The sequence below is a fragment of the Cheilinus undulatus genome, linkage group 11, assembly GCF_018320785.1.
Source record: "Cheilinus undulatus linkage group 11, ASM1832078v1, whole genome shotgun sequence".
NCBI lineage: Eukaryota > Metazoa > Chordata > Actinopteri > Labriformes > Labridae > Cheilinus > Cheilinus undulatus.
Genome location: NC_054875.1, coordinates 5,981,648 through 5,998,255, shown reverse-complemented (window position 1 = coordinate 5,998,255; position 16,608 = coordinate 5,981,648). Strand labels below are relative to the sequence as shown.

The 16,608-nt window shown below is 40.3% G+C and overlaps 1 protein-coding gene across 2 annotated transcripts in view; it reads left to right on the top strand.

Annotated features, from left to right (window-relative positions):
- Positions 1-7,615, top strand: part of LOC121517494 (plexin-A1-like) — a 503,338-nt gene extending 495,723 nt beyond the window's left edge. For both annotated transcript variants that reach the window (XM_041799311.1, XM_041799310.1), the window contains exon 33: positions 3,264-7,615. In XM_041799311.1, the coding sequence (XP_041655245.1) occupies positions 3,264-3,359 (96 nt within the window). In that variant the 3' untranslated portion in view covers positions 3,360-7,615. The remainder of the gene's footprint in view (positions 1-3,263) is intronic.
- Positions 7,616-16,608: the final 8,993 nt, after the last annotated feature.

Here is a 16,608-nt window from a genome sequence, read left to right as displayed (position 1 = left end):
GGGTTTTCTTCATGGCTCTTGGTCTGGACCATCACCTGGGACCCGGGGCTAGTGCTGCCACAACATAGCTTATCATTGGGCACCTGTTAAGCTCAGCGGGTACAGCTGATGCTCATACACTGGAGTCCTAAATGCATTGGTGGATTCCCAGTTATGGCGCTGTTCGATGCACGTCTTCACCCTTGCTCTCTCTTCCCACGTTTACGGTCTCTCTTTAGCTGTCCCGTATAAATAAATGCCAAGAGATCCTCAAAGGTAATCGTTTGTAAAAGTTAAAAAAAGCATCAAAACTCCTAAGTTCACAAGGCATGAAAACCTGTCAACCATGATGTGGTGGTGATTCTTGATTCTTGGAGGTGATTTAAAGGTCATTAAGGAGGAAGTCTATTTAAAATTCAATTTTTCTTTTAAGTAAATTACAGGCACCAAAAATTTTGCAAAAAAATTACAATAAAATGACCCGTCTTATAAATGCTATGCCCTGCAGAGAAAGCCTTGAAGGCCCTGTCAGACTTCCAGTGTTAGCAATCAAAGAAGTTCTTCCATGTTTATTGGTGAGCTTTCTGAGAGTCAGCTTATTAAACTTCTTCCTCTCCATATCTTAATTTTCTACTGCAATTAAGTACCAGTGTTCATATCTCTGTAAAGAAATGTCGCCTCAGCCATTTCCTCTCCCCTCCCCTCTCCCTCCTCTACATCCTCTATAGCTGCAGCATTACAGTAGTTAGCTTGCAGCTGGCTCCATTCAAACCGACTGCTCCCCTTCATTACAGCCTATTATCCAGATGTAGACAGCTGCATGCTCCCCCATTGCCTCTAACACACGCCTGACCTTACACGTACACACAGAAGGCATCAATGGTCTTGGATGTAATTAACACAAACACACACTAATGACAAACACAGGCATAAATACAGAGATGTTTGGCACATACTGTACCAGCTCGTCTCTTTCTTTTTCTAGATCATCTTAGTAAGACATCAACACACGCTAATACACACTCTCAGTGGCCATTAAGATGCCATTACAGACTTTCCACTGGACGTCACATCTGCCCTGTAAGCCATGACTGTGCTGTAATCTCTAACAAGGACAGTAAAAGGATTATTAGCATCAGGATGCTGTTTCTGCTGATGACTGGGTTTGTATTCAGAAGCCTTTGGGAGCATCCACTTTACTATGTCTATAGATTAAGGAGTAAACAAGGAGAAATATAGCCTCTATCACAAGCTGTTCTGAGCTTAAAAGAAATACCAGATAAGGAAATTTAAAGTCAATGTCAACGTTTTCTTAAATCTGCTCAAGTTGGTTTTAAAAAACAAAACAGAGCTGTTGAATCAGGATCCTTTTCCTAACAAATCTATGGCCTAAGTGTTTAGTTTAAGGCTTTCCATGATATAGAATGATGTTTTTAGAGAGAGTTTATATTATAAACGGCCTTAAAAAGAAAAGTCAGATCTTGCAGGAGAGAATCCAAAATGCTGCAAGCAATGTAGGACTCAGCAAGCCAAATCACTGGAATATATATATATATATTTTTTTCTGACAATTAGAAATGTCTGGTGCAAGCTTTGTAAAATATAAGAGTAATTTGAAGACGCAACTTTGGAGGTTACACGTATACCCAACAGTCACCTGTTAATCTACTTTCAGCTCCAACAGGAAATAAATGTGAGCCAGGAGGCTGCAGCAGCACGACTGATTCAATACACAGAATACTTTTGAATTTTTGCGCTTTATTTTATTTTTTTATTTTGAAATGTTGACCTTCTTGCAGGATGTTTGTTTGTTTGTTTAGCATCCTGATATCAGGTGGCATGAAGACTTTACACCCTGGCTGCATCCTGATTCACCCAGGATTGGGTTGACTTTATTAATGGGCGCTTTTATGGAAAAAAAATACTATCCGCTCAGTTAAAAATGGACAGATTTACACAATTAAGGTCAAGATTAGTTGGAATAACTAACTAGCAGGTGCTAGACTGTTGAAATTCATCCCCATAGTGTAAGTGTATGTGCAGTATATTTACTGGTGCTCTGTTTTTTTTTAATATTTAGCTTTTCATATTGAACTTTCTCCCTGCATTCGGATGCTTCGCCTGCTCTGAGGCTGCCAAAAAAAGATTAGCAAATATTGACTAAAACCATGATAAAGTAGTTACAAAGTGGTTTATAACAAGGTTTTGATAATAAAAGCATGCATCTGCCTTTTTAGGGTTTTATCAGTGAAACAATTAAAATCTATGTTGTTTTTTGGTGGCAGTGAGTCACTTTTTCTTCTCTCTTGGGTCCTGGGGGGGGGGCTCTGTTTTTCTTGGGTAGATGTGGTGGGGGCTCCAAGGAAAATGGTTGGGAAACACTGCTCTATATGGACTGTTTATAGTTATTAAGAATAACGATGCAAACATTTAAGGAAAAAATTCAGTTACTGAGGAGAAAAGCCGTCAAACTATTATCACTGATGCCACCATTACTCACTGCAGACTAATCTCCAATTCATATACAGAGGTTAAGTATTACCTAGGGACCTCTGGTAGTTTGCATTGAGTTGTTGGCTTCCAACAGTATAAGCGAAGTCTATAATGTTCTCACATTTACAGACATTTCTAAAGGAAAGCATAAGGGTACTTCAAGGGTGCAGCTGCTAAATGCACAATTAATTTTCATGTCTAAAATCCATACAAAAAATACAATGCCACGCACATCAAGTTTTGCAGGTGACATTTCTTTCATGTGTCCTGCACGTACTGTTAGCCTCATATAACACGATCACGCTGATGTGATTTCATCATCCGTTATTTGTCACATAGTAGCATGAAAACAAAGCTACATTTTGCATTGCAGTCACTTAGTGTGGAAAGTGTGATTTTTAAGCTTTCTCTTAGTTTTTGATTGATCTCAACAGGCCAAGTAAAACAGCACACAGCTGTACTTGTTTAGGCATACCCTGCAAACAATAGGGGCAGGGTGAGGAAAAGCTCATTTGCATTTAAAGTTGCACACCAAAACAAAGATCTCTGTGTTGGTTTATACAGGGTCAGAAACCTCAGCTGGTACTGAAGCCATGTTATCTTTTTTTCGATTCAAACATGGCACAGATGTCTCATTAACACCACAGAAAAATGATTATTGCTTTAAAATACAAGTCAACAAATGAAAAATGTACCAAGGTTGTTCAGTCTACTGATTTGTCTCACACTTTGTGGTTAGAATGATATGATGTGTGATAATAATGGATATCCTTATCCATTTTTGTTCCCAGATTCTCTCGGCGTTACAAAAGGATGAACAGTCACGCAGACAGCGGCTACGTGGCAAGCTGGAGCAGGTCATCGACACCATGGCACTGACTAGCTGAGGACCGGCTAACCGTTAGCCTTGGCTAGGGGAGAACTGGCCAAACCAACACGCCTTTTTTCCTGACAACCTTTGACTTTTTGACCCTCGACGTTTGAAGTCTGTCGTCAACCTCGAAAACGACAACGAAGCAGCAGTGGAAAAGAGACTGCGAGATCACGAGCAGCCAGCAGCAGCAGCACACTGAGAGATGGCAGAGTTTGGCCTCGCCGGCAGGGTTGGCTTTTTTTTTTCTTCTCTCTGAGCCTCCAACCCAGGGCCGAACAACCAAATCAAGACGATATGGACCTCAGCTCAGGGGAGCGATTATTCTCATCAAGGCCCTTCATCACATCTAGAGTCTAGCGGGAGCAGCAGTTTAGCATTTTGGCCACAATCAGGACCTGTTCGGGCACAGTGGTGACCTAAAACTCATCTTGCTGGAGCTGAAGTTTTCCTCAGCCAGGGATCAAACTGTGAACCGACTCAAATCCAAGATACATCATTGTGATTTTCAATCCCAGTTAGAAATCTTTCCTTCTGTTGCCGTCAAAGGTCAGGGACAGCTACAAAGAAGCAGCAGCAGTTTTTGAGCTGATAGTGATTCAGTGCATCGCTTTCAGACTCTTCAGCAGGTTCGATGCTGCCACAGCAGGGCGACCAGGAGGAAAAAAACTCTGCAGGGAAACTTCCTCTTGAACAGATCCTCTATTACAAACAAATCCTCTGCAGTCTAACAAAGGACATTTTCAGTTTCACAGCTCTAGGTTTGATTTGTAATCACATTAGACTCCATTTCCCCCTCTCGAACTGCCTCCTCTCCCCAGTGCTGTGCCACTTGTGTTACTGCTGAATTTGCACAACAAAGCTAAATCAAAAGAGAGAAGAGGATATATGAGTATATATATAGATATATAAATACAAACTTTTGTTTAAAAACAAATGAAAACAAATGTTTTTCCAGTTTAATGTACAAAGATAAGATTTGAGAAGAGGATTTGATATTTCTGAGATGAAAAACTATGAAAACACAAGGAAAAAGTCGTCCTGTGCCATGTTTTACTTTGAATGTTGTTTTAGTGCAAAGAGACTTCTTTTTGTTACATGAAATGTGCTATGATGAAAATGTTGTCATACTTAGTGACTGAAAGTGAGAGTTTAAAAATAGGTAAATGGCTAAAATATCAATATATATTACAGACAATTTCTATTCCATGAGATCTACGGAGCTTTGTTTGCTTCCTTTTAGGCTGAAATGGTCGTAAAAGAGAAACGGTGTCTGGATGTCACCTCAGAGCCAAGAGACGTTTGGTGCTTTTGTGTTTGCTTTAGAGAAACCGGATTCATCTGAGGGGTTAGACCACAAAGCGAGCTCAACATAGCCAGGCTTTCTTCAACAAAGCCATGAGATCTAGAAAAAGATATCTGTAGTTATGACGCTGTTTTTCTCTGACAACTCAGACATTCTTCTTCAGATTCAGAGGGGGTGTTGATGACGCCCTTTCTCTGTGCTAAAATGCTCGATTACCTTCAGGACCATTATCAAACTGCTTGTATAACACGGGAGACTTCAGACATTATCATCCATTGGTATCATCTGGACCTGTGGTGTCAAACTCGATCACAGAGAGGGCCGGATTCTGAATTAAGGTCTGATTTGAGCAGACCTGAAGAGGGTCCACATTTAACTGTTAACCTTCTTTTTCACCCGTAATGAACTATGGGGGAAAAAGTTAGCAATGAGGATAAATGATTTTGAGATTTAAAAAGTCAAAATGATAAGTTAAAAGTCTCAAATCTGAGATAAAAAGTCAAACTTATTTGTTCAAATATCTACTTCTAAAATAGGTCTATAGATCCTGGAGTAGACTCTGATCTTTTTCTCTGTTTTAGTTATGAAGTATTGCTTTGTATGTAAAGTTTGCAATGTGCTTATTTCATGAATTTAACTTCCAGATGTTCTTATAGCACTTCTGTTGAGAAGAGACGTCGTCTCATAGTAAGAGTTTATATCAGACATGTTTGATATAAACTTGAAGGAGGGTCCAACTTCATTTGGAGCAGTACACATAAACATATTTGTGACACATGCTTGGGGCCTGTATTAACAAATGGCCAGCTGAGACAAACCTAGATCCAGGCCCCCTCCTACCTGATAGTTTGCAGGAGAAATCGGGAAAGTTTTTAGTGGTTCCTCGGACATGTCCTGAAATGATCCCATATTGAAACAGAAATATAACATTTTCGTCTCTGTGTGGACAAGGCCTCAGACTTTCTGCTTCAGTTTCTGGGCATGCTCACACATTGAAGGGGTGTTGAGGAATTATCACCAGCTGTCTGATATCATAAGATCAAAATAAGAAGAGATGAGTGATACATGCTAATCACTGGAGTAATAATTGGAACACAGCCACCCTGAAGGAAAGAAAACTGCAGGAAATCACTGTTTACTTATTTTTACTTTACCACTGTACAAACTGCCAGTGCCTCTATTTTATTTGGTATGTGGAAACTGTAGAGTACAACTCTTACAATCTGAACTGTGATTAGGTCGGAGAGCTTTTCTTTTCCATGATGAAAATGCTGCCAAACAACTGCCAGATCAGACTCACATTTATTTATTGATTGATTGAACATGCTTTGATACCAACAGATGAACTAAGTCCATTGTCTCTGTTTTCATTTTAGAATAGGCCAGCTTATTATTATTATTATTCAGATTATCAGTGCAGTCATTGCTCTCTGACTCTGGAGGTGATTTGGTGATCTGCCAAGGTTAAAAGAGAGCCAGCTTCATGACACAGAAAGCCCAATTTAAGGCTCAACAGATCAGGTTAACCGTCTTAACTCGCTTCGTGGCTCAACCCCTAGTCAGCAGACTCAGATCTGCCAGCCTCATGCTCTGTTGGGAGATGACTATAGAGGCAGTCATTGAAATGATCATGCTCTTTATCTTCTTCATTTTGTTTTCAAGACTTTCCCTCATGTCTAAAAAACTGAAGCCATCCCAAACGATGAGCGGTTTGCTGTGTAGAAGATGTTCCAACAATATTGTTGCTCAATTCTGTGGTAAAGGAGGTGGAGTTAAAGGTTTACTTCTTGAAATGTGAATGTGGTTTCTGAAAAGATAAAAGATAAAGAAATGTAGCTTGATTAATGTAAGTGTTTTGTACCAGTTGAAGGCCTTTCTCTATTTTGTTTTATGGTTTTATAAGGTTGAAAAAAAAAAAGATTTCCTACCAGGTTATGATGCTCCACATCAGCCTGTAGTGCTTCATAAATAAGACATTCCTTTCTCCTGTGTGTGAAAAGGGTACAGGGTTAATAACAAAGCCAGAACCAATAGAAAAACAAGATTAAATAATGTGAAATAAATCAGGATAGCATCTATTGTATGTCGTAAACATTTCAGCGAGAGATTGAAGATACAGACTGAACACGAAACAACCAGATCAGATGGATGATGGTGAGGAAAACCCTTTTATTTTACAAGAAATAAGGAGAATGGTTATGATGCATCAAATGCACATTACAAGACTCTACCAGAACAGTTACAGCTGCCTTCAGGTCAGCTTCCTTTCCATGCTCTTTAACATTCCCTACATCCTAGCCGGGGTGTAGAGGCCTTAAAGCAGCCAACACCAGTCCTCTGTTTTAGCTCGCTCATGCTTCTAACTTTGCAGTTTCATCAGAAACCATTCAGGGAAGGGCTGTTGTAAAAGGCCTGATGGGTTTCACTCAAAGTAAGAGTTACTATGACCTTTGAGTTATGCTTTTGGTTTGTCAGGGACACTTAACCAAGACATTTCACCAAGATGATACCGTTACATTTATTAGATTAGTCCTATTTTCTTGGGTTTACAGTCCAGTGACTTTAAGAGAAACTCCAAAAAGAGTAGTCAATGACCCATACTCAATAAGATCTGCCTACATCCCATTTATGCCATCATCCACAGCCTCAGATGGGCCGGGGTTGGATTAGAAACCATTTTAAGGTTAGAAATACATTGCAAGATTACATTTTTTATTGTCTTTCCAGTTAAAGTTGTGCTGCACCAATATGCTGTACACCAGGGGTGTCAAAGTCAATCACAGAAGGGGCTGGATTCTGAATTAAGGTCTGACCTGAGGGCCAAACAGGGTCCACATTTAACTGTCAGCCCTCTTTTTCGCCAGTAATAAACTATAACTATAATAAACTATTTTTAAGGCAAAAGTATGGCTTAAAATGGAAAATGTTGCATCTAAAAGGTCAAAATATGATATCAAGGTCAAAATAATCCATTGAAAAGGTCAAAATATTAGATAAAAAGTCAAAATAATAATTTGAAAATGGTCGAAATATGGAATAAAAGTCAAAATAATAGATTGAAGTCATAATTGTGCAATGCAAAATTGAAAATATGAAATGAAAACTTAAATGAATTTGTTTTCCCACACTTCTTTTGATCTTGTTATTTTTACTCTTTATTTTTTTACACATTTTTATGACTAAAGGGTATTTCATACCATCAAGAATACATTTACATTTTTATACTGCAGGAAATCTGCAGACCTCATATTTTAGGGCCAGTATTAATAAGAATATGATATGACCTTGCGGGCGGGGTGTAACTGTCCCACGGGCTGGATTTGGCCCCTGGGCCTTGAGTTTGACACCCCTGACTTACACTGTTGGAGTGCAGCCAACAGTGATGTGAAAAAATACCTGTGTCTTCTTTTGTGCAGGCAGTGCCATGTCACTAAGGCTTAGTATTACAAAGTTATGAAACTTTGCTCATGGCATGCCTTCTTGCCTTGATTACTGACCATAAGATCTGGTTTATATTGCATCTTATGCTTAATGTTTTCATTCACAGAAACTTAGCCAAGAAAACAAAAAGCACTGTGAGGGCTTCCCATCCTGGCCCAAGCAGCAGCTTTAGACCCTTGTAAAGACAAGTCCAATCAGTTGGTCTTCTAACGTTGTTGTTCATAAAGCTGATCAGCTATCAGAAGTCCTGCACCATATGGAGGCATTCATAACTTAGCGGTTAGAGGCTGTTGTCCTCAGAGCAGCGACGTAGATTCAAATACAGCCTGTGGCTCCTTTACACCTCTCACTCCCCAACGTCCAACTTCATCCACTTTCGAAATGATCGAAAGCCCCGTGTTGAAGAACTCCCTCCCCGTCCTGATATGGATTGGTTGGTGAGGAAGAAGTTACACTGACCAGTGATGTGTTGTTCGCAAAGAAGCACTGTCCAAGAGTCACTTCATTTATGTGAATACCAGGAGCTGGATCATGTCTTAGAGCTGATATTTCACAATATAATTACATGAGATTTCTTTAAAGCACAAACTGATTAAACAAACATGCATTCTAACAAATCAATCGTCAAGCGTTGCTAAATTTGTCTGACCGAATTAGGCCAAATTGGTAGTGGTTGGAGCGCCAAAAGAGCCAAATCTTCATGCTGAGCGAAGCCAAATGATCTGGATCAATAAAGAGACAGTATTCCAGTCACTAACGTTTACAAGCATGGTGGCGTTCCAGAGAGAGAGTGCTGTGAGCACGGCAACAATAAACATCCGACACTCCAGCATTAGAGGACACAGGCCCTAATGGATTTCACATTTGATGCCACCTGATCTCTATTATTAGCAGAAAATATGTAAGCAACACTTACCAGTTATCAGCCAACTCATGTAAGACAGAACAACAGTGGCATCAATCTGTTTTAACTCATGGTGTAACTGCAGTTCCAGCATTTTTAGTACAAGTGAAAAAAGATTTTAGGGGATCTGTGGGTGGAAACAGAACATGAAAGATGTTTTCAAAAGTTAAATGATAATAAAGTACCACAATTTGAACATCTGAGAGTTAATACAACACAAAGGATCTACAAAAGAGGAAAAAACACAAGAAAAAATACAAATTTCTGATCAGAATTCCAGTAACATTCAGCGATGCCTCTCATAGATGCCAGCACATTCCACACAATGGTCCAACAAGCTTGTTGTTAATTATCTACTCCTCTGATACACCCCTCTGGATTGTATCCTTGAGCACTTATATTTCAATAAGCTTCAAAACTGTCCAAATAATCTAAGATAGCTTGTCGCAGATGTTACTGAACATTGCCTACGTGTCATCCAGAAGACATTCGCCAGCTATTTAGAGAAGCTGCAGACCTCTTTGATGGGGCATTTTGGGCTCATCTGTTGTGGACCTTTACAATGGGGCGACCACGGCTGTGGAGCAGGATGTGACGTACTGGGTTTTTCATAGTTTGTGGTGTGTTATTTTAAATTTTATCCCCCTCCCTCTTACCCTTACCTTTAGGGGTTGGGTGCCTCACCCTAACCTTTTTTTGGTTTTCCTTAGATAAAATTGTATCCCTTCATTTTATTTAGAAATTCTGCTGTTGTGAAGAATAGCCAATATTGCTAATATCCCCAATATCGCTCTGACAGCGAGCTGAAAATATCCACCATTCAGTACCGTCAAGATCGCCCCCATTGTAGATGTCTGCAGCTGAATGCCCCACCATAGAGATCTGCAGCCGAATGCCCACCATAGAGGTCTGCAGCCGAATGCCCCACCATAGAGGTCTGCAGCCGAATGCCCCACCATAGAGGTCTGCAGCTGAATGCCCCACCATAGAGGTCTGCAGCTGAATGCCCCACCATAGAGGTCTGCAGCCAGATCCTATTGGCTATTTCAGAACAGAAGGAACAATTGACTGGTATGTCTTATTCCTGTTAGCATAGCAACCTACGAAATCAAGACTGAGCTTTATCAGTCCCATTTCATACTTTTTACCCGATCCCTCAATTTTGAGTGTCCCCTTTAGGTAATGTAAAATAGTCACCTATGAAATGGGACGACCCTTCAAGTCACAAATGCATCATTAGGAGTCGCTGGTTGCATTTATGCAAACAGATGTGATGACAGGACCTGACATTTCTACTACAACATTGTTTTAAAATGCTTGTTCAAAATCAAAAGGACTGCAATGCATTCAAGCAACATAAAAATCTGATTAGTTTTCTTTTTTGTTAACTAAGAAATGACTGACATTTCTACACCTTTTGAGCAGCCATCCAGCCAATGATTTGCAAGGCATTCTGGGAGATTCCTCATAACACTTAGTTTGCAGTGTGCCTCTGAAAAATCTCTATCTGAAGGGCCATATAGCTCAAGAAGAATCAGGACACCCTACTCCTAGATGTGAATGTACAAACATAGCAATAGGGGTAAGCTGTGGATTGAGCCTTGAAGGCATCCAACAATCGTGACAGAAAAACGTCCTTGATCTCTGACCAAGTCTAACCGAAGCTCATTTTACTTGGTGCATTTTTAATAAAGCCATTTAAAAACAGTATGTGCTAATCTTCGAGTGTCACTCTGATTTCCATCTGTCAGCATAAGCGTGTAGACAGAATGAAGCGTACTGTATGCTCTTCCATACTTGAACCTCTGATCTGCACAGGGTAGTCACAACGAGCAGCTGACCAAAGCTTTACTCATACCAGGACACAAACTGGGTCCTCTGTCTGCTTCCATTAGATGATATTATCACCCACTTACAGGCGTTCAAATACGGCCTCTTTGAAGGAATTTACCGTTTGTCTTCATGCTTGCTGAATGGTGAAAGTCCGTCAGCAGACACTCATTAACACTTCCTGAATTAATGACTAAATCAGTTTAAAGATGTGGATTACTGCGCTCATGTTTGACTGCTTTTCACTCGCTCCATTGTTCTTTTGATGAAGACTTGTAAAGATGATTTAGTGATGTGCAAAGAGTAATGGGGCTTAGATAGTAAACCCTAGGATCATGTTATAGGGAGTTGAAAAAAAGAAGAAAAAAGGTACAATGAGGAGAAAAGCCCACTCGGTTTCTGGTATTTTTTTGTGTTTTAGTTTTGCCTCTCGTTTTCTGCTTCACCACTTGTTGGGGTAAAAGATAAAAAGACTTGTGCAAAGCAGAGGAAGTGCTTTGAAGGCCGTGGTATGCTTCATTTTTCATTCTGTTGCATCTGTGGTGTTCAGCTTCCTCATAGACAAAGACAGTGAAGAAGAAAAGAGGAGGAGGAGGAGGGCCGGAGAGACAGAGGAGGAGAGGTGGAGGGAGAGTCACTTTATGATTGGCCAACACAGAGCAGATCACTGTGCCTTTTCACCATCTCCCCATACTGAAAATTAAGAGTTTTTACATAGACTTTAATGTGAAAGTATGAGTCAAAAATGGACAAAGATGGATGAATTTTGGCCGCATACCTCCTTATTCTTTCTAAATAGGAGTGGAAAATACTAAAAATAAACACATGTACTGCTCTTAAGTAGGGAAACCCTGAAAGGACATCCATATATTTTAGTTTATTCTGTTGTATTCTCACCTGGGGTAGCCTCAGGACCCATCATCAGCTCCAGAATGAGAAATTGTAACCCAGATTTCTGATATTTTTCAACCAATCAGACACACTTGATAAAAATATGAAAGTTTTGACCTCATACAAAACATGTTACAAATCAAAAAGACTGAAAAAAGCATGTTTTAATAGTTTCATGGATTTTTTGGTGTCCTGCAACCCACTTCTGGGTCTGGACCCCAACTATTATCCTACATAACAACGTAAATAAGTCAAGATTATGAGAAAAAAAAATAGGTTTTTCCCATTGTCACTGGAAATAGGAGTCAAATAAAATGTAAGGATATATGTCCACCTGGGTTTTCTAAAGTTGAGCTTAGTTTGGCATAGAAAGCTACAACTAGCAGCTTTCTATTGGGAATATGTGCTGTTACCCAGCTAAACCATTAAAGCTGGCATCCTCACAAGTATGCACTCAAACTATTAGCCAGTAGAGACAACACAACACTTAAAAATTGGCCACTGACAATATCACAGTATTTGCCAATAGCCAGTATTTGTAAACAAGGCTGATCTTACCAAGTACCATTGTTAGCCTGATGCATTGGTGCTTTCAGCTAAACGCATGAGTTACATATTTCTGCCACTCATGCCTGGAATTCCAGGCAAGTGCTTTGTCTTTACTGTAACTCAGCTGTCTCCCACTAATAGTCACTGTAGCTCCAGTAAATATCCACTGCCATAATGATCTGCTACCCTGATGTAAACAAGAAGTGGGCAGATAGCATCGATAGCATCTCTTAGGGCTAGCATATCTGGCAGTATGATGATCTAAACCACTGTGGCCTAAGCCTCATGCTAGTATTGCAGATGTTGCTTCCATAAGGCATATTTACCAAACAGTAAACCCTTGTTTTGGTTTCATGGTTGAATTTTGCAAAATTTGACACTTCAGTTAGACTGTTTTATATATGCATTGCATGGATGTATTTCCCATTCATCTAGGAAATATTCCATACAAAGCATTAAGGAAGGGCAGGACTTTTCAAAAACTTTTCAGAAGGTGATTTCTGTCAGTCATATTCATGATGGGCCAATCACAACAAAAAGACAAAATGAGGTAGTAGGCAAGCACAGCTCCATTCATAGAGCTTGACAGACTGTTGCTGCAGTACTTCATGAACAGTTCAGATTGTTGGTGGATAAAAATCATGCAGAGGCCTGTCGGCAGAAGTTCCCTCACCCACGCTAATTGCTTCTGTGGTGGTGTAGTTCAACTCGACACCCTCATAACGATTGCAAACTCATGCCAAAGCAGACAAAAGAGCAAAAACATCTTTCCATCATGCAAAACTTTCAGTATGGCTCTTTGCTCTTGGTTTAGTTCTGATAAAACTGCCCCTAAACTGCAGCTACATCTGAGCTAACCGCTACACCGGTGGCAGCCATTGCTGTTAGCTCATACATAGTACAGCTAACTGTAGCTACTGCCTCGTTATCCCTAAATGATGCTGTTTGGTCCAAACCACTTTTGGTTTGACACAAAGGTTGCCTGAGGACAGTGTGGCCAAACCATCTGCTTTGCAAAGTTCACATGAGGGAGAAAAGCTGCTAAAAATGGCCTTCCTGGTTTGCACTGCAAGTTAGTTGCAAATTATTCTGGGATCACTTGCTCAAACCAGAAGTCAGGAAAGTGATATGAAATAGAAAGCTGAATGCTAAGGCCAAAAATAGGATATAAGGTAACAAATATAGTAAGAGAGTGTTATAACATTGTGGACAAAGTCTCAAATTCATAGGGCGATTGCATGAAAAGCTGCAGATCTAAATTACGTCTGTGGTCTGTTGGTACATCAGATTGTGTTACACTCTTTAAACAAATGTTCCCAGAATTCCAAGCATTTCCTTCTGCAATCCATCTTTAAAACATGAGCAATGTGCTATGTAGAAATGTCCTTATTTTCAGTATGGGCTGCACCTTCCACCGTGACACCTCCTCACCCCGGCACAACCTCAATACTTCCCCCCCGTCTGCCATTTTTGATCCCCCCCAAAGCAGCACTCAGAAGTTTCTCATCCCTCCATTTCTCTCCAGCTGCTGTTTGATTAAAGTACATTTCAGAGAAGGAGCAAGGACTTAAAATACCTTCACACACAGATTAAAGAGGAGCGAGGTAGAAAGAGAGAAAAAATATCTTAAAGAGTTTTAATACTTTATGAATTCTGATACCTTTTTAAGAGTTTCAGACTTGAAGCTGCTGTGACAGGTTTTGGCTGTTTCACGCCTGTGTAAATATCCTGCTCTTTCCTATTTTGCAGATTTATTACGTGTAAATAGACACGCATCAAGGAGAGATTAAACATGTTTTTGCTAAATCTGGCTTGTCTGATGTTTTTATTCCCCCACATACCCTTAGAGTTGTGCATTTGAGAGAAGTAACAAGTTTAAGGTTTATCTCGAGTTCATGTCACCACTAGAGAACCTAAAAGATCAAAAACGGCACATATGAGACTTCAGTGTTATTCTCTCTTTTCAGTGTGATAAAGCACAAAACTTCGCCTCTGTCTCGGTGCTGTTGTTTTCACAGTGATGCTGATGAATGCAGACAAAGATGAGCAAAATAAGTATTTACTTTATAGACCCAGCTGTCAGAAATCCTTTCCTTTAGCGAATCAGGAGGATGCACAGCAAAGTTTTGAGAGTACAATCACTCATCCATATCCACGCTCTTTTTCAGCAATCTGAAATGTCTCAGAGAGAGCCTGCAGCCGAATCCTTAAATGACACTTGTGGATAAAAGTGCTATGTTCAAGTAAATGTGATTCAGAGTCTTTTTGTCCTATTGATTTTGCTTATGCTATAAATCTTTCAAAACAAGACGGATCACCATAAATCAGAAAATATGTCTAAAACTGGAAAATGCTTTAAAAAAGGCAAACAACAAAATATAATAAGGCTAGGGGAAAAAGATTTTCTCTTTGGCTGTGCTTTTCTTCTATTACAGTTTAAGCTTCATGGCTCCAGAGAGTGCAATGTCAATCTTTCTGTCCGTCCCCACTCACCTCCTGACTTTTGTGTCCTTGCAACTTCTTTATGGGTTGAATTGTCATGTTTTACAGGTTTCTAGAGTCCACAGAGGATTACTCCCACAGACTGTGATCCTCTTTAAGGCCGGCTCAGACTACACAAATTCAGCCAGATTTAAGCCCGACTGTGACGTCGCAGCTCATCGTCAAAACTCGGGCCGATTTTGAGAGTCGGGAATGACATACCGTCTTGTAGTGTGACATAATTCACAACTCGTCCAAGACACCTCACGATTACGATTCAGACTAGCATGTTAGAATTTTTTGTACGTTGTCGTCTAGTTTGACACCCTGACCTGACATTAATGACATGAATCCTGACGTCTAACAACAGGAGAGCACTTGCTCCTTATCTTTACATCATCATTTACAAGATTAACCACTTTTTACCCCCTTTTATACCCTTAAACTAATTTGTGCATTTAATTTTTTTTTACTTACGTTATCACATGCATACCTTAAGGTCTATCTGAAGGAGAGCCAGTCCATATTTTCCTCCTTTTGATACATCCATAATATAACTGTTATCTATAATTCAATCCACAATTGTTTCTTATTTTCCTGATTTACGAGCTTAAAACAGCTACAATCACACAGAGCACTGCTGTTGTAGAGTGATTGACACACTTTGACCCGCCCCCCCGTCAACCTGTGAACTCGCACTCAGTCGCGGAGAGAGTAGTGATGTCAGCATACAGCGAGCGTTCAGGATCACTCTTGTAGTGTAGCCAGGCTGTCGGCCAAGACAGGACAGGGTTTAGGTTGCAGAGTCTGACATGGTGCCATCTTGAACGACCAAAAGAACCGTGTAGTCTGAGCCGGCCGGCCTTTGCTTTAACATGGACAATGAAGCACACACAGGATAATGAACAACCATTTTTGGGATTTCTATCTCAATTTTGTCCTGCACAATAAGTAGAAAAAACATATACAGTACCAGTAGGGCTGTCAGTGTTGATTGCAATAAGATTAGGGTCATATCTATGGCGTCATAATACTGTCAAAACTCAAGAGCAAATATGAGATCTGCGCACACAGCTGCAGAGGATCCTTGCCTTGCACGCAAGTCAAACATTCGGGCAAGCAAAGTACTTTTGCAAGAGTTTTCACAGCGCTCGCATAAAGAGTATCTCTACCCACAATACTGTGACCTGGGAAAGGAAAATCATGCCTTGAGCGCACTCAGAATCTGAGAGAACACACAGCTACGGCCATTGCTTTTCTGCTCGCGAAACCTTCCCCTGCTGCTTGCAAGCAGATTTTCTTTTTGGCAGTAAGTGGGCGGACCCAGTCATCATTGTATCCCTAAATGTAATTGGTTTGTCCTCATCTTTTATGATTGGCTGTTGTCTGTGTGTCAGCCGGTGTGCTGTATTAACTGGTGACAGCCGGAGCAGATGTTCGGGGGGGCGCGGCTTCCAACAATTCTTGTTTACCTTCCAAATGGCATTAAAATGCAATAACATTGCTTGCTGCTCCAATGTAAGACTTTATTGTTGTACGTGGACACATTAAAGCAGTGAGGAAGGTGTTTGTGTAGTTACAAACTAAGTTTTAACCCTTTAAGTGCCAAAGTCGCAAAATTGCGACAAGCAACATCGTTGAATTAAACAGGCTGTAGCTGCAAATATGGTGCCTAATGTTGCTACAACTTTACACCAGGAGATGGGGGACATGAGTAACTTCAATCCCAGCAGCATTTCTGGGTGTGTTTCTATTCAAAGTTTTGGAGTATAAGGAGTTTGAAAGATGCAACCCCGGTCAAGGAGACAAGGAAGCGGTAGTAGCAGTTGTAGTCGGAGCGTAACAGAGAGAAAGAGAGTGAAT